Below are 18,218 nucleotides of genomic sequence, written 5' to 3' on the forward strand. Positions count from 1 at the left end.
GACCACAAGCAGGGACAGCAGAGTGCTGTCAAAACCTGAGGCACTGGGAGGCCTGAGGAGAAGCAAAGTGTCTTCCAGAAGGCAGAACTGGAGCGCAGGGGAGAAGTGAGGCGTGATTCCACTGCAGAAGGGCCTTTTCTGCACTTGGAGACTAACTCGGCTTCTATGGCACTGGAGACACTGCCTTCAGGCTGGGCACCTCGGGATACACCACCCCTGAAGCTCACTATTCAGCCTCAATTTCCCTTCCTATAAAATGGGACTGAGAACATCTGCATGGCGGGCTCATATGGGGCTAAAGGAGGGAGAAAGCTGTATAAACATCAAGGATCGTTCATCCCACCCAAGCAACTGGAGCAACAACTTGGCCCACCTTGAAATCTAGAAACATCCACGAATCAAACTACAGAGCTGGACTGTGCAAACACACACACAAGGAAACTTGTTCCCGCCCCTTCCTCTCCCCTAAACCAGTATTTGTCCCCTCAACCTAATCAGCAAACAAGAAGAATTTTTCTTCACTACCCAGAGAATCTAGACATTTCAAGTTACCTTGAAAGGCCAACTGTCTATACAGAGTTATTAATATCCTAAAAGAAAGGGGGGGGGGGAACATTTTTGTTCTACTGATTAAAACAAAACAAAAACACATGAGGTCAGGTTTTCCACTACAACTAGGCCTTCCTGCCATGGTGGGACCCTAGACTCATAAACATTACCTTGACCCCGACTATTGACCCTCAGTAGTACCTGGGAAGACACAGATAACTCAGAAATGCTGAACTCAAGTTTGAACTGGCGTCAGTCCTCACATCTGGGACAGGCACAGACTTTGGAGCGCAAAGGGCCCAGGTCAGACTCTCTCTCCACTGCCTACCTGGTCCAGTGGCTCTGGACAAGACACGGCCCTCTGGTAAACCTCAGGACTCCTCATTTGACAAGAAGACAATCCCAGAACCCACCTCACAGTGTGATTTCGGGGATGAAATAAATGAACATAAGACAGAGTGTGGTCCACAGTCGACATGCCCTATGTGTTACATCCTTTACCTGTAAGAAGACAGGGTGACACTTCTTTATAGCAAATCATCGATGATCTCTATCACTGCGTGAATGCATACCCTACACACCAGACAGGGTAGGGAAGTGGGATAAAAACATCATTTGGAAAAGGATCTCGTTTTGCCCAGTGGCCTAACTCTGAGAACACTCTGTCTTGTGATGTGTATGGTGCAGCGAGTGGGCCGAGGGGCACCACACCACGACAGGAGACGGTCCCGTGAGGAACACAAGTCAGCTTTCCCCCCTGCCAGGAATTAAAGACAGCGATCCCCACTTTGAGCGGGAACCACCGCTTAAGGTCAGCGGAGGTCCCAAATAATCTAGGGCATTACAGATTCAACTATCCTCTAGAAGCCGTGTTCCAAAAAGGCTAGGAAGGGCCACATGAATGCTCCAGTGGGTAACTGGAAGAGACTGCCCAGCTGAGTAAAGTGAGCAAAGTGACCTGAGTTTCAGAAAGGCAGGGCCCTCCTGTTTGCAGTGACAATGAAACCGTGCTTCTCAGACTGTGGTCCTGAGCAACATCACCTGGGAACTTGTTAGAAAAGCGACTCTCAGGCCCTCCTAGACCCCCTGCCGCAGAACCTCAGCAGGATGGCTGAGCAATGTTTCAACAAGCCCTTCAGCAACTTCCAATGCGTGCTCAGCTTGGAGAATCTATTACGGTAGAGAGTGACCTAAGATCTCAAAGTTTAAACCATCCGTCCCCAGGAAACATACCAAGGCAGCCTTCAGGATATTTCCCCCTTTCAATCCGTTTCAGTGGAATACAGTGTTAGCTATCTCACCACTAGACTTCAATTTTGAACCCCATGCTGCTTCAAGAATAAGAAGGCCACAGTGGGACAGCTTCCTTTTTCTCTGTTGAATGTCAAGATGGGCTCCTGAAGGGTCTGACTACACTGAGTCTGCTGTGCCCCCAGGCCAAGGCCAGCAAACAGCAGACACTAGTGAAAGTGGGCAACAGTCTGACTCACTGAGGAGGGAGCAGGAGCTTTTCCCACATGTGAATCCTAAGGGCTGAACAAGGTTACTGTCCCCCTCAGCCCCTAATACAGTGATTTTAGCTCCTCAACTAAAAAGCTCTTGTTTCAAGGATGTTGCGGTTTCCGACTCTGGATAGCTGCCCCAGGTCCCACAACCACCAGGGCCAGAGGGGTCCCCAGGCCCCAAATCACTCCCTCACTCCAACCTTCCTGCTCATTCCCCAGACCCAAGCTTGCCAGAGATCCTGTCCACAGGGGACTCCCCCGCCAGAGTTGAAGGTTGGCCAGAGGCATTATTTCTCCTGCTGGAGTGCCTGTTCCCAAACATCCTGGGCCAGTGGTCACACCCTCCAACCCTGGATGCTCTCTGTCACCACGACGGCAGCATCACCACCCTTCAAACTCAGCCCTCACCCTGACACCTCCATACCTGTAGTAAGACAGGAGGCCATTGCTGAGCACGAACCAGCGGCGCTGGTAGCCCTTCAGGTAGTTGGTCCACTTGAGAAGCCAGCCCTTGAAGCTGTCCAGAGGAAGTGAGACCACGGGGACAACGCACGGAGAGCTGCTCCCGGGCACTACCATCCCCAGGTGTGTCTTCACCTGCCCCGGGCGCGGGGTCTTTGATGCCGGCAACAACCCTGACTCCGGTTTGATCAGGGGCACGCTCCCCACTGCTGGCCCCAGCGCCGGCACCTGCTCAAAGGGGGCCTTGGTGGGGGGCCCAGGCCCCGGGTTTGAGCCCCACTCTTCCCGGGGCCCCAACCCGGTCCCCAGCGCCGGCAGCAGTTCCAGTTCCTGTCTGAACCCTGGCCTGGGCTCAGACATCTTCTTGAGCTCAGGCTCCGATCCTGGCGCCCGCTCAGAAACTGGCTCCGACACCTGTTCTGACACCAACTCCCGATGAGGCTGGGGCACCGGCTGCGGCTGAGGCTTGGGCTCCGGTCCGGAGCCGGGCGTGGGAGCGTTCATGCTCGGCGCCGCCGCGTGGCAGGACAGGCAGGGGACAACCGTGAAGAGCGACGACAGCCCGCGGGAGCGGCCGCCGCAGCCGCCTCCTCGGCACAGAGCGGCCGCTTTCCCCATGGAGCCGGCCGACCCGAGCGCGGCCGAGCCGGGGGGAGGGGGGACGCGGGAGGCGGAGGCCCGGGGCGGGGCCGGGGGCGCCGTCACGAGCGCGCGGCGGGGGCGCGCGCGGGTCCCTCCGCGGCCCGTGCGGCCCGTGCGCCCCGCGCCGCCCGCACCGGCTCTCCGTGGTCCTCGCGGCGCGCCGCCGGCTGGACTTGAACCCCCGTCCTTTCCTTGAGTCGCCAGCTCCCGGCTCCCGAACTGGCCCTCGGAAGGCGCTCAGGAAATACTTGTGGGGCGAGAGCTCGGCGAACCGGCGACACAGAAGGGCCGGCGCGCTTCGGTCACCAACCCTGCTTGCGCCCCAACCCGTGCCAGGCGCTAGGGGAACAATGATGAATGCGGAGCCCGCGGGCTCCCAGCGCAGCTCTGGCCGCGGCCCCGCGCCGGCTCTCCCCGCCTACGACCCGGGGTGGGGTCGGGGGCGGGGCGGGGGTTCGCTCCACAAAACCCAGAAAATGCGCCCACAGCACAGGGGCCCAGCCGGATGACGCTAAAAGCTGAGGAGGACGCCCACCGCGCCCCCCGCCACCCCATGGCAGCTGTTACCTGTCTAGGGGTCCCTCTCCCTGCAACCAGGCTTGGAGCCAGAGCCACCGCGCACCCACCTACTGGGCCAGCTAGCGTCTACTTCATCCAGGGCAGTTCGCTGCAAATGGCAACAAAGTTCAGACTCTCTAAAGGAACAGAGAGAGTTTAATGAGCCGAGCGGTGTAGTACAACAAAGACCACCTCCAAAAGATAAGTTCCGGACTCGGAGCTCCTGGACACCCCTGGGGAATCTTGGCTGGCCTCTGTGAAGCTTAGCCTGTGGAATTTAACGTGTCTGTGCATTTTTCTAGAGAAAAGGTCCCTAGTTTTCATGGGCTTCCCAAAGGAGTCTGTGATCCCAGAAAGGTTAAGCACAACTGATTTTAAAGAATCTGTCCCAAAGGGAAGGTCATGGTTGCCACAAACAAGCGGAAATACAGCTTGATAGGTTGGGTATTGGGCTTCCGCCCATACTCCTCCAGACCAGACCTCTGTGCAGGCTCCCTTCTGCTGGTCCTTACACGCCCCTCACTCACTGTCCATTTCTGATCTTCTGACAAAACCACCTGTGCAGGGACCAGCCCCCTACTCAAAGTGATGGCGGAGGCTGAGCAGACTGGAAGGTCCTAGAAACAGAGGATGAAGACATGCACCCGAGCGTAAGTCCTACCATCTGTGCTGGTGACTCTGAGAGCCCTTCCTGGGGCACCTGCCCCTGAAGGACTGATGGCCTTGCTGCAGGTTTTTGTGAGCTCTAGGGTGCAGAAGCCTACCCATCTTGGTATATCCCACAAACACTAAGATGGGCCTCAAACTTCAATGTGCTGAGTCAAAGAAAAGTGATTGCCTCTTGGGGACCGTGGGTAGAGGAGTGTGCAGGCAGGGAAGGCAGTGGGGGGCTCTCTGCATTTACACCATTTTTTTTTTCATTTATACCATTTTGAATATTGAATATTTCAAATAATTCAAGATATATGAATATTTTAACCAAGTGTCTGTTTCACCTGTTCAAAAATGATGTTGCAAATCTCTCCAGGGAAGCTTACTATAAATCCGATTTTCCATCCCCATCTCCCTGGGACTCTGAGTCGGTAGGTCTGAGGTAGAATCAGAAGCCTAAATTTAATTTTTAGTTATTTATTTTTGAACTCACCATGCAGTATGCAGGATCTTAGGACCCCAACCAGGGATTGAACGCATGCCCCTGGCAGTGGACGTGGGAGTCTCAACCACTGGGCCACCAGGGAAGTGCCAGGGAGCACACATTTTAATGAGTTCCCCAGGGGTTTCTGAGTGGGTGAATCTTGGACCACATTTGTTTTAAACGTTTTGGTTTTTTTTTTAATGTGGCCTATTTTTAAAGTCTTTATTGAATTTGTTACAATATTGCTTCTGTTTCATGTTTTGTTTTTTTTGACCACCAGGCATGTGGGCTCTTAGCTGCCAGACCAGGAACCAAATCCACAGCTCCTGCATTAGAAGGTGAACGCTTAACCACTGGGCCACCAGGGAAGCTCCCATCATGGACCACATCTTGATGGGCAGTGATGTGGAGGGAAAATCTTGAGTTTTGGGAGTCAGAGCCACTGAAGAAATCCCAGCCCAACCACTCTCATAGCTGTGGGACCTTCAACCACTTCACCGAGCTTCCTCTTACTCATCGGTGAAATGAAAATGAGGAAAATAATCCCTGCCTCACAGGTTGACAGTAATAGAACCATGTATGTAAAGCTCATTTAACACAGTAGTTCAGTTCAGTCGCTCAGTCATGTCCAACTCTTTTCGTCCCCATGGACTGCAGCACGCCAGGCCTCCCTGTCTATCACCAGCTCCCAGAGTTTACTCACACTCATGTCCATTGAGTTGGTGATGCCATCCAACCAACTCATCCTCTGTCATCCCCTTCTCCTCCCACCTTCAATCTTTCCCAGCATCAGGGTCTTTTCAAATGAGTCAGCTCTTTGCATCAGGTGGCCAAAGTATTGGAGTTTCAGCTTCAGCATCAGTCCTTCCAATGAATATTCAGGACTGATTTCCTTCAGGATGGACTGGTTGGATATCCTTGCTGTCCAAGGGACTCTCAAGGATTTTCCCCAACACCACATGCTCAGTAAATATTCTCTATTTAACTAAAGAGGGTTCTGTGAAATGTTTGGCCGGTGAAGTTTGATGAACACCATGCTTTTCGAGCCACAAAATTGAAGCATCTTGGGGTGGGGTGTGCAAGCTCCGTGTCTCCACAGTTTCCACCACTGCCTGTGGTCCTAAAGCCATGTGCACTGACCGCCCTGGCCCCTAAGGATGTGCGAGTTTGTGATCGCCCCAAGGGATTAGAGCATGCGTTCCTGTAAAATACTTAACTAATTTCTTCAACTTTGAGATCATCATGCTTACACTGTACAGAACTGAAGTAAACACATTATACTGTGAAAGAACTCCCCTCTTCCTCTCCTCTGGGGCTACCATATTGATAGTTTCTTTTTTTAAAATATTTATGTTTAGTCATCTGCACTTTTATTTGTTTGGCTACATCCTTCACCTAGTCTTTGATTGAGGTGTTTCTCTTTTTCTTTTTTCGGCTGTGCCACATGGCCTGTGGGATCTTTAGTTCCCAGACCAGGGATAGAACTCATACCCCCTGCAGTGGAAGTGTGGAGTCTTAACCCCTGAACCTCAGGAAGTTCCAAGTGTTGATAGTTCCTACATCTCTCTCCAGAAGAGAACAGGTTCTTAAAATGAAATGTATAGTTTTCATAAATTACATGTAAATTTTAAATGTAAGTTCCAATTTGTGGTAGGTTTCATTATAATCTTAAAGGGTCCATGATCCCTTCACATGGAGAACCACTGATGCTGAGACTTTTAGCTCAGGGTATTTAGTAAGAACCCATGTTTGCCTCCCGTCTTTATCGAGACCCAGAGACCCCACTGAAACAAAAGTGGGAAAGACTGCCAAAGTACTAAGTGTTTACCAACAAACAGAACTAGAAAGAAGACTTTATTTAACAAACATTCATTGAATTCATATCATACGCCAAGTCTTCTAGGCCCTGATGATGGAGCATTGCAAGAAACTTGACAGGGACTTCCCTGGTGGTCTAGTGGTTAAGAGTCTGACCTTCCAATGCAGGGGCACTGGTTCGATCCCTGGTCAGGGAACCAAGACCCTACATGCATGCGGGAGGGCCAAAAAACAAAAATAAATAAAATAAGAGTAATAAGATATATTTTAAAAAAAGAACTCTGACAAAACTCTTGTCATTCTGGAGCTTACATTCTAATAAAAGGAGACAGAAATATGCCAATTAGATCATTTAGAAGGTGACAAATGCCATGTGGCAAAAGAGAACAGTTAAGAAGGCTTGGTAAGGCCATGTTACAATTTTAAAGATGGATCACTAAGGAAATGCCCTGGGGGTCCAGTAGTTAGAACTCAGCGTTTCCACTGCAGGGGGCCATGAGTTCGATTCCTGGTCAGGGAATGAAGATCTCATGTTGCATGACCAGAAAGAAAGAAATGTCACTGATGAATGAGAGATTTCAACAAATGCTTGGAACATGGAAAGAGGATTCGAGCTCTTATGAGGGCAACAGGTGGAAGCAGCAGCTGAGAGCTTTCTCTCAGCCAGCTAAAAGGGAGGTGGGAGCCAGCTGACTTGAGAGAACCCAGGGAGGCTTCGGGCTCAAAGTCAACAGGTTATGGTGGAGGGTAGGAGCGCGATCAGTGAAGTGAAATGGGGGATTTTATTCCCGACTCAGTGAATATGAGTTTGAGCAAACTCCGGGAGACAGTGAAGAACAGGGAAGCCTGGCATGCTACAGACCATGGGGTCACAAAGAGCTGGACACAACTGAGTGACTGAACAACAAATTCCTCAAACTAGTTTGTGAGCTCACAGGCGTTTTGTGTTGATATTATTTGTATGCCGTACACATATTTTCCAGTATCCTTTTGTATCTGCTCAGTTTATAATAAACATAGACTCACATACGACCTTGAGCAGGGGTTGGGGAATAACTGCTCCAACCCACTGCCCTACCCCACTCTACAGTGAAGATTGCAAAGTGAAGGCAATACTTCTCCCAGGCAGAAAACAATGTCTCTTCTCTAAAGAAACTGAATGAAACATCAGAGGTCAGCAAGGGCTGGAGGAGTGGATGTCGGCATCACAGAACAGAGCCCTCCTGACTCTGCTATTTCTGATTCTGCCCCATGCAAAGCTACCAGTCAGATATTCTCATTCGGCAAAGCGACCGGAGGTAAGCTAGACCTAACTGCATAATGGCAGAGGAAACATACACTGGCTTGATTATACAGGGCACTTGCTAAGGGACATAAAGCTGGGAAAGCAGCTGACTTGGGATTTGAACTGAGGCCTTCCTTCCAAATCTGTGCTCTTAGCTACATGCTGTCCTGCCTCCCTCTTAGCTTGTACATCTCTTTTCCTGGGTAAATGGGACACAAACCAGCATATATACCTTTGTGTCTGTAGCCATAAGCTGACCTGGATTTTTCTGGCTCTGCTCAGGGCAGGAGTTGCTTAGCAGATATTTATGGAGCATCATGTGTGCAAAGCTCTGTGCCACATCTCGGGCTTGAGAACGGACGTGAAGAGATCAGCCACCTGCACCACCCCCCTCGGAACAGCTGCAGGCGAGAGAGCCGAAGCCCAGATAAAGGTTACTGGTGACACAGGGGGTCCCAGCCAAGGCCCGCTCCGGGCTTGGCCCCTCAGCCCTCAGAGCCCTGCAGAGTCAGCAGCTGGGCCAGGCTCTGAATTGTAATACCCAAGTAATACTTCCCGCTTCAACAGTGGGCTGGGCTGGATGCGTCCATCTTCTTGCTTGTGCTAGGGGTCCCCAGGAATGAAATGACCCAGACCCTGGCTCACAGGTTAAGTGCCTTCCAGCAGATCCCAGCTGAGTGCACAAGCGTCTGCTGACCCCTTGTGGTCACCATGGGATCTGCACTGGCCCGGCAGCAGGGTCCTTGGTTGCACCTCTGGGACTTTCTGCCCTGGTGTCCTCATTTCTCACATCACTTTCCTACCACTTATCTCATGGGGTCCTCCCAACAATCCCAGGAGGTGAGGGGAGCCAGAATTCCCATTCCCACTTTATAAACAAGTGGCAGCCCCTTGGGATCTAGTCCCAGATCCACCAGTAATTCCTTATCTGACCTTGGCAAGTCAATTCCCCACTCTGCCTCAGTTACCTGTTGATGAAATAAGAGAAGCGGCCTGTTTGAGGCAGCTCTGAGGTTCTTCCAGTTCCCCAGACTCTCGGCACAGAGAAGTGACTTGCTTGAGGTCAGAGTGAAGCAGGGCAGAGGCACTCCCAGCGTCGGGTCACCCCCAATTCCCCCACAGCAGTGGGGAGCAGTGAGGGTGTCACGGCAAACAAGAAAATCAGCTTCTCCACATTTGTGTTCTGACTGTGGGCTGAAGCGCCACATGGACAGATGGATAAGTGAGTGATGGGTGGATGGATGGGAGGATAGACGGATATGTAAGAACTGTGGGATTACTCTTAGCTGGGACTGCCTCCCCTGCTCCCCAACTAGCTGCCCCTACAGTTATCTGCTGAGGCCCTGGCAGGCTGCCCCACACCCACTTGCTGGGATCTGATGCCACTGCTGTTGCCTGACACCTTGGAGCTGGGACCTGCCATGACGTCCCAGCATCCTCACCCAAGACCTCCTCCCTGCCGTGTCCCTGACCATATGGTCAACGGTGGTAGCCTAGGAGGAAAGTCTAGGGCCAGAGCTATGTACGGGCATCCATCACAGAGCAGTTCCTGCACCAACAATGGCTGAAATTGAGGGTGGTGCTGGAAATGAAGCTGAGCATCACTGGGGCAGCTGGATGGCAAGGGAAGAGCACGCCTTATGCATCTCACAGCCTAGTTCAAACAGAGATTCTGAGCAAGTTTCTTAGCTTCTCTGTGCCTCAGTTTCCTCATCTTAAAAGTGGACTTGGGTCTTCCCAGGTGGTCTGGTGGTTAAGAATCCACTTTGTAATGTACGGGGGACCAGTCTGATCCCTCATCTGGGAGTATCCTACATGTCTTGGGACAGCTAAAGCTCACGTGCCCACAACTACTGAAGCCTGTGTGCCCTAGAGCCCATGCTCCACAGCAGAAGCCACCACAAGAAGCCCGTGCACTGCAACTAGAGAGGAGCCCCCACTCTCTGCAACTAGAGAAAGCCCGTGCCCAGCAATGAAGACCCAGAGCAGCCAAAAGTGAATTTTTTTTTTGAAGTGGGCATGATATCTGAAGAGTACTCTTGTGAATACTGAGTGAGGTAGGATATAAGATGTCTTGCGTGTAACAGGTGCTTGGTAAACAGAAGTTCCCTCCTTTTGTCACAGGTCATGGAGAAAATCTAAAGGAACCCACTGTGCACCCAGCAAGATTTTTGAACTGGGAAGGTTTTTCCAAGTGCCCTAAAGGAGTGACGTGTATCTGGTGAAAGGGGAGGAGGGAAGGAAATGCCCTCAGCGAGAATTACAGAGTACACCCAAAACACTCGATCCCACTAAAAGAGTATCATTCATCTGTCCCCTGCCATCAGCGTGGTTCTTCAGACACAAAGGATGTTCCACAAAGGTTTCCTGAGGACCAAACTGAAGACATCTTTTCATAGCTAATGGGCAACGGTCAGGACTCCTGTGTCCTGTTCTTCCACTTCCTGGGTGAGCATGTGCCTCATCCATGTCTCCATAACTCTCCCTCACAGCCTGTCCAGCCCAGAATGGGTGACCAGTTCCCCTTAGCCACCTGGTAGAAGGCAGACCTAGAGTTCAGTCCAGTTCTGTGTGAAACAGCTGGTCTCAGGTAACTGACGTCACAGCTGAGGTTCCACATCATCTGTGAACTCACGCTCCTGAAGGGCCCCGCCTCCATTTCTGACTACAGTATGAAGACTGGGGGCTTATCACATGCCATTTAGGTCTTCACATCAAACAGGCTGAAGGCAGACTTTGTCACTTACTAGCTGCCCAACCTTAGGCAGGATTCTGGCTCTCTGAGCCTCAACATCTCATCTATAAAGCGGGCTAATAAAATTACCTCCTTTGTTGTTGGGAGGATTCAATGACTCATCTTTGAAAAGAGCTGAGCTCTATGCCTGAAATATGAATGCTCAATAAACGTGAATATGTCAATGATTTTAGTTACTGGAATGGGATGTCAAGGGAGACTTCATTTAACCTAGGAGTTCCACTTGTGTGTGTGTGTATGTTTGTGTGTCCACTGGACTAAAGAATCCCTAAGGCCCTCCTTAGCTTCCGGATTCTATTTCTCAAATATCTTCCTATCCAATACTCCTTCATTTCCCTCATTGATTTTCCTTCCCTTTTCTCTTTTCCTCTCTCTACAACTAGGCTGCCTCATACCCACTGGTTCGGCTGGTTTTCTGGGTGACCCCACCGACCCTCTGCACCCACCAGGCTTGGGGATGCCATCTTGTTCTTGCTTTAAGTCAGGAGTCACAAATGACACTTTTTAATTAAGGGGGAAAAAAAAAAAACCACAGCCCCACCCTCACACCCACCAGGAGCATCTGCATTGCTGTTCCCTTCTCTCCTTCACTGCTGCTAATGACAATATGATGACTTTCTCTACTACTTGAAAACTATTTTTATGTAATTAATGCATGCTTGCTTGCTTATAAATGCCTAATTTAAAAAGAAAAAAGATCTTGGCATATTTCTCTCATTAAAAAAAAAATTAGGGGCCTCTGCAGAATTTCATTACTTCTTGTTCCTTACTTAAATGCAAACTCCTCTGGTTTTTAATGCAAATATGGGAAGACTAAGTCCACCCATGAGTTAGTGGTTTATGAAGTGACTTACTAGGTAGACATCCCAACTCTCCCAGCCATCCCACTGCCAGGGTTCCCCCAGTCTGCTGGGCCACAGCATAAGACTGCAAAGACCCCCTGCCCAGACCAGCCATCCAGAGAGAACGGTGGGTGTGGCTGAAGGCTAGACAGGGGTGAGGCTTAGAGAGGCTGTGTTAGGGAAGATTTAGGGGGGGCAGGGTTCTCTGGAGAAAAGAGGAGCTTGGGTGGCTTGGTGGGCACCCTGAAGACACCAGGATCCCCGAAGCCTTTCTTTCCCCTTTCTAGGTACAGTGCCAGGGAAAAGGACTGTTCCTGAAATGAAACGAATACTCAAAATATAAGAAACACATCAAAATGCTAGCAGTGGTTGATCTAATGGAAGAGTTTTTGTTTTTGGCAGATGTGGTCATATTGCTTGTATAATAAAACTTAAGGTTTTAAAGTCAATTATTCCAATCAGTTGTGCTTAGCCAAGAAAACAGACAAAAACCTAGAAAAATAAGGTTTTGGCTCCCACTGAAAAGCAGCATATTCTCAAAGGAAGACCATTAAAGGGAAAACAGAAGCATCGTGGACATCTGGCTCTCCATCCCTGGATGAGGACACATGAAGAGGACTTCCGAAAGGCTCCATGAGGACTGAGGTCCTTACCTAGCAGCTGCGGTGATGCAGGACGACCACTCCCTGGCAGTCAGGAAACCTGCTTCTAGTTCTCTGCCACTAACTTGCTGTGTGACCTTGGGCAAGTCAAGCCACCTCTCTGGGCCTGTTTCCTCATCTGTAAAGTGAGGGAATCTGGTTAACTTTAAAAAATATGTACCGTGACCTTACTCTGGGCACTGTGCTGAAGCTGTAATTAAACAAAGGAATAATCACTTAGAAAACAGACTGACTGCTCAGTGTTATTGGGCATTGTGGTTACAGAGATGAACGAGTGAGTAACCCAGCCATCGACATATTCACATGGTCAGCAAGACAGAGTGAACAAGAGACGGCCAACCGCATGCTCAGTGCAGACAGACAAGTCAGCACACAAAGGTGAGGCCTTTTCTGGTGGGGTGGAGTAGCACAGAAGACGCCTGAACTGAATCTTGGGGATCCCTGGCTCCTACTCTCAAAGGCTGTATAGTCTGATCTAAGGCTGGGACAAATATCCAAACATCTACCACGAAAGCCAGAGTGAAACCACCACAGCTAAGCCAAGTTCAGAGAGGGGAACCCACGTGGCTTGGGCTGGGTTGTAGAGGAGCAGGCAGGAGGCAGAAGACCAGAGAAGCTTGTGAGGGGTCAGTGGGGAAATGGCATTGAGATAAGCTTTGGAGGGTGAACAGCCCTGAAGAATCATTCTAGACGAAGAGCCTGCAGGTGTGGTTGGGGCAGCGGGCAGGCCAGGGCAGCAGAACTGGCAAGGCTGGAAGCTAACTGAATGCACTGTGGTGAGAGCCCATGCAAATGATGGGCCCTGGGCCAAGTGTTCCACATCCTCATGCCAGTTCTTGGAGGTAGGTTCCCTCACTGCTACCTCCTTTTTTCACCAAAGGAAACAGGCTCAGAGAGGTTAGAGAGTCTCACAGCTGAGGGATGGCAGAAACAGCCCTTAACCCAGGTCTGCCTGATGCCCCACCTTGACTCACCACTGGAATGCCAGGCAGTGGCATTACCAAGCCCTTCCCATGCAAGGTACCACTGTCCCAGCACACCTGGCCTGGCATTGCACCAGACACGTGGGTACCAGAGGTAAATCTCTGCCTTAACCTTGGAAGCCGGCTTGATTCAGTCCTTTCCACTTGGGCAGCTACAGGACTATCAGGATTGCCTTCACCAGAAAAGGGGGGATGGGACTGGGCAAGAAACAGTACCAAGGGGCTTTGTGCTCCACCGTCCACGAGTCTCATTTATTGCTGTTCTACAATGGTGTAGACTGGCTCACTTCCAGCTTGTCTCCAGTCAGCCTAGTGTCATCACGGCCCCAGGGTGGACCACTCTGCCTTGACTAGGGTGGCCGATCTTTCCTGTGAGGCTGAGCTTTTAATGGGACCTTGCTCCCTCGGATGCTATCCAGGTACTCCCGGATGTTCGTGGATCCCCGTCGCCAGCGCCCCAACTTTCTGAGCTGGTCTGTCATGAATTTCTTTTTCAGGTGGTCATACAAGTGGCTCATCTTTTTCTTGGTCTTGTCTGCAGCTCTTATCTTACAAAAAAAGCAGAGGTGAGGTTACTTCACAGTAAGAGAGGCATCTGTGCTGCTGCTACGAGGTGGAAAAGGAGCCAGATGAACTCAATATTCCATCAGTAACCTGGCTCACAGGGAGCTCCATTTCCCTGTTTGTAAAGTGAGGGCATTGAGCTAGGTCACTCCTGTGGAACCTTCTGACAGTCTGCAGCCTCAGAGCCTAACATCTCTGTTTGGAGAGTGGTCAGGAGGAAGGAGGGAAAGGGTGCATCTCGTAACCCCCCGTCCTTACCTCTTATCACTCAGTCCCGATTACTCACTTGGTGCCCCCCGCATATTGTCAGTGACACCCCCTATGTCACTGAACTGGACTTCTTTTTGGCCACACCACACAGCTTGTGGCATTCTGGATATGCATTGAACATGCACCCTCAACAGTGAAAGCACAGAGACCTAACCACTGGACCACCAGGGAATTCCCTACTTATTTCTTCTATTACGATATATCGCCAAAGTCCCCACAGGGAATAGCCATCCCAGTTGAGAACCACAGCCACACATGCAGGGATACCAGCCATTATCCACTGTTCTCAGAGCATTGTTCAGAGAGTTCCCAACTAGATATTCGCTGCCCTCCTGGAGGCCCTGAGAAATCAATGGCTGGCCAAAGCCGTCTCCTCCCCTAATGGGAGAACTTTGTGGGGGAGAAACACTGCTCTAATTCCACTACACCATGCCACTGGAAGTTTAGCAGAGAGAGAAACACTCACACCTCTACTCTTCTTTTGGTCTCAGTGACACTTAAGATCTCCCACCATTTCTTAAACCTTTCCCACTGTTTTCAATGTCAGAATCTCATGGGTCCTTCCAGATTTGGTCCGAGAACATGGAGAGCAGCTCAAAAAAGTCAAGAAGGGTACAGCAGCTTAACTCTGGCCTGCCTGCTCTAGTGGAAGAAACGAGCACGTTCTGAGAGTCCATCGTGTTCACTAGTCTCTTCCTCATGCCCAAAACACTGCCTGTCCCAAGTGAGCCCAGAAGATGCATTTAATGAATTAATCAGTCAGGGTTTGTGGGATGATGACACTGTGGTTTCCCTCTTCTAATCTGAGGGTTTTTGGGTAAGCAGGTCAAACCTTTCTTGTCCATAAGCAAAAAGTAGAAAAGTCTCAGTTCTCCTGTGGAAAAACGGGAGATAATCCCTGAAGTGAAAAAAAATGACCAAATGGTGTCAATTCCACTTCAAGCTCTAGAAGCAAGACTTATTTTTACAGGAGACTGTAGGAATCCACTCAGGGGCTCCCTAAATAGAAAGGTAATGTGTTTTGAGGGGAAAAAATGCCACAGGAACCAAGAGATGTGGAATTTTCTTTGGTTCCTTCAAACAAGGAATAGCTATGACACTCTGGGTGAATCAGTAACCCAGAGTCTCAACTGTCTCCTCTGTAAAAGAGGCTTGTATTAGAGCACCTTGACAGCCTCCTACCACCTCTAAGATCTCCAAGGTTTCCCCGAAACCCCAAGGTTTCCCCAAGTGGAATGAACATCGATCAAGCCACTAACGCCCTCTAATGGAAAGGCTTGTGATGACTTTACCTCCATCTCATAGATTCGCTGCGCACTGAGGTTGTCACGTATTATCACCCGAGATAAGTGGCTCTTGGGTAAAAATTTTTTCACTGCTGTTTCACTGGAATTCATTAAGCTGGAGAGGGAGAAGGTGGTACAGGCTTGATGGCTGGGGTCAGGACTAGAACACAACCTGATCTGATGGGATCCTGCAGTAGTGGCTAGGCCTTCCTGAAGTTTCTTGGGAGAGGCACTGCCCTGTCATAACTGTCAGAGGAACAAGGGAGTAGGCTTAGGTTTCTTTCTGTGGAATATGTGTGCCTAAGGGGTGTTTCTTGGATGTTGAGAGGAAAAAAAAAATCCTGAGAAGGATGTAGAAAGATCAGAGTAATCCACAAGAGAAGTGTCCAAAGGAGCAGTCATCTGAAGAAAATGCAGGATGAAATAGGAGGCGAAGGTCTTAGAGGAAAGAAGCAAAGTCAGAGGGATAAATTTGAGGGGGGTTGAGGGGGGGGCATTGCTCGAGCCTAGGTCTAAGGGAGATCTGGGTGGGGAAGGTCAAAGGAATCAGGAAAAAAGAGAAAAAAATGCTTATACACAGGTTATGTTTGCTAATTGGGAAATTTTAAGGGAAAAGGGTTTGGGAAAAGTCTAGAAAGGTAAAGAAAGTCTGAAGTGGACAAACACTTGAGGAGACTCTGCAGGGTGAGAAGCAGAAGTTGGGATGGGATGGGGTGTGGTAGAACAAAGCCAGGTGCTCCAGGCCAAACTAGAGATTAACAATTTGGTTAAAATGAGGAATTGGTCAAAAATGGATAATACCAGGCATTGAGTTTTCACTTTTGATAATTTGGTGACACCATGAAGTGGTTTTGCAACTATTATATATATATATATATATATATATATATATATATATATATATATATATTTATAAAAATATATATATATATATTTATAAAAATATATATATATATAGCCTACTTAAAAATAATTATTCGTAATATTTTCTAAAATTTGGAAACTAAATATACAATAAGGAAGCAACTGAATAAATTGTGATTAGGCCATACAATAAAATAGTAAGCAGCTATGGATAAAACAGACATCCACAGTGTATGGGGGGGCAAGTTTACAAAATAGTAAAATTTTTTGTGACATATTCCCTCCTTACCACTAAAAAAAAAAAATGCATAGGCATTTTGCAGTACATATTTATGAATAGATCTGAAACAATATACACCAAAATGGTAACAGTGTTTGTCTCTAGCCATTCATTATGCTTGTCTGATTTTTCTATAAGTGTATATATTATTTTAATAGGACAATAGGACAAACTTTGAAGGACTAAAAAACTTTTTATCGTAATTCATTGTCAGCCTGTTTGGAACAGTGATTGTCTCCAGACATTCATCCTGCTTGTCCATCTTATTTTTCTATGAGTGCATACTATTTTGACAGGACAAAAAAAAAATAGGGCAAATTTTAAAGGATAAAACATTTTGAAGGATTAAAAAAATTTTCCCCTAATTCATTTTCAGCCAGTTCGGAACTGTGCTTTTCTGAATGTTTTTACATCTACAAACAAGTAGAAACAAACACCCTTTATCTCCCATTTACAATTTTTTTCTGACAGAAAAGACATGAGGGGATAGAAAAGACTCCTTTAGAGATCAAGATGCTCACAATCAAAAGTCCCCCGAATTCTGCTGGGGGGAAAAAAAGCGTAAAATACCTAGATACACTAAACAGTTAACCCACTCAGTGGTGCACCAAATTACCAATACTTTCTGGGAAGGGCGGGGTGGGGGGGAGGCCATGACTGGAAATACTCCCTTTCAAGTAATAATGATCATTTTGAACCATAATGCTGCCAGAACAAGGCAGGGGTGGAGGGTGCGGGGAGGGGGGTACTCTGAGGGAGTGTGAAATGGAGGAGGTGAGGCGAAGCTGAGGTCTGTGGGGACGGAGCCACGGATGAGGGAACTAAGGGCTTTCCCTGGCTCGCTGCGGAAAGCAAACTGAGGGAAGCGTCAGGCCTGAGGGAACCTGGGCCTCACCCAGGTAAGGAAGTTCGACTCGGCCCAGGGGGCGCCAGGAACCTTCTGGACAGATGACGTCAAGCCTGGGAGACTAGAGGCCCGGCCCGGGCGTTCGGAGGATATATGGGTTGAGGTGGGACTCTCAGCCTCCTTCAGAGTCCGCGCTGAGGGTGTTCGGGCTCCGGAGAGGGTGAAGACCTAGACTGGGGCATTTAGACTCTCCTGGGGTCTAAAAAAAGTCCGGGCTCTGAGGCGCCCAAGGTTCTGGAGAGCCAGGACCAAGATCCCCGCAGCTGCCTGAGGGAGCATAAGTCTGAGGGAGTTCGGCTTCCCCGGGGGTCCGGGCTCTGAAGAATGCTCTGGGTACTCGGGCCGCACCTGAAGAGAACCAGCGGCTGCGCGGTCCGCGGCCGCAGGAAGCAAATCTTCGGCTGGCTCCTTACGTGACCGTCCCGGCGGTTACTGAGCCTACTGTGCCGGAAGAAGGCCGACGCCGGGTAGGTGCCAGAACTGGTGGTCGCCTGAGGGGCGACCCTACCGGCAGTGGGCGAACACACTAGGTTCCACGTGACCGAGGGCCGAAGCTGCTGGCCAACCGCTGAGTTCTCGTCTTCCGCTTTAGCGAGCAACTCCGGAATGGGAGCCGGCTTGGGATCCATGCTCTTATGAGCGCGCGCAGACGCGGAGTGAGCGCCTGCGCAGACGCGGTGAGCGGAGCTCGGCGCGTTGCCCGGGAGACGCGCAAGGAAGGCGGGACCAGGGGGTGGGGCGGGCCTTGTGGGCGAAGCCCGGAAGCCTGCGGATGCAGCGGGATTGTCCCTTGGCGACTGCCGTGGCGCTGCCCTCCGCGTTGCCATGGAGACGGGCTGGGCGAGAACTAG

General features: G+C 49.8%; 2 protein-coding genes across 4 annotated transcripts in view; both read right to left on the reverse strand.

Moving 5' to 3' along the window:
• Positions 1 to 3,134, reverse strand: part of OSBP2 (oxysterol binding protein 2) — a 119,449-nt gene extending 116,315 nt beyond the window's left edge. The window contains exon 1 of the mRNA XM_061141537.1: positions 2,479 to 3,134. Within this exon, the coding sequence (XP_060997520.1) occupies positions 2,479 to 3,134 (656 nt within the window). The remainder of the gene's footprint in view (positions 1 to 2,478) is intronic.
• Positions 3,135 to 11,614: 8,480 nt separating this feature from the next.
• On the reverse strand, positions 11,615 to 18,210 carry C5H5orf52 (chromosome 5 C5orf52 homolog). Of its 3 annotated transcripts, XM_061141539.1 has the most exons (3): positions 17,716 to 18,210; positions 15,323 to 15,431; positions 11,615 to 13,744 (listed from the first exon to the last, which is right to left on the reverse strand). In XM_061141539.1, exons 1-3 carry the CDS (start codon positions 18,192 to 18,194, stop codon positions 13,547 to 13,549), a joined length of 786 nt encoding a protein of 261 aa, XP_060997522.1. In that variant the 5' UTR covers positions 18,195 to 18,210; the 3' UTR covers positions 11,615 to 13,546. The 3 variants fall into 3 exon arrangements, 2 of the variants coding, with proteins under 2 accessions (XP_060997522.1, XP_060997523.1); XM_061141540.1 differs by lacking the exon at positions 15,323 to 15,431 and having other exon boundaries at positions 11,615 to 13,739; XR_009692787.1 differs by lacking the exon at positions 11,615 to 13,744 and having other exon boundaries at positions 15,319 to 15,431; positions 17,356 to 18,210.
• Positions 18,211 to 18,218: the final 8 nt, after the last annotated feature.

This window comes from Dama dama, chromosome 5, assembly GCF_033118175.1.
Source record: "Dama dama isolate Ldn47 chromosome 5, ASM3311817v1, whole genome shotgun sequence".
Lineage (NCBI taxonomy): Eukaryota > Metazoa > Chordata > Mammalia > Artiodactyla > Cervidae > Dama > Dama dama.

Coding starts and splice junctions, on each gene's coding strand:
- C5H5orf52 (XM_061141539.1), bottom strand. CDS start 18,194: ATGGCAACGCGGAGGGCAGCGCCACGGCAGTCGCCAAGGGACAATCCC. Junction 15,432..17,715: donor CAGCCGCTGGTTCTCTTCAG/GTGCGGCCCGAG, acceptor CTCCCTCTCCAG/CTTAATGAATTCCAGTGAAA. Junction 13,745..15,322: donor AGCGAATCTATGAGATGGAG/GTAAAGTCATCA, acceptor TTTTTTTGTAAG/ATAAGAGCTGCAGACAAGAC.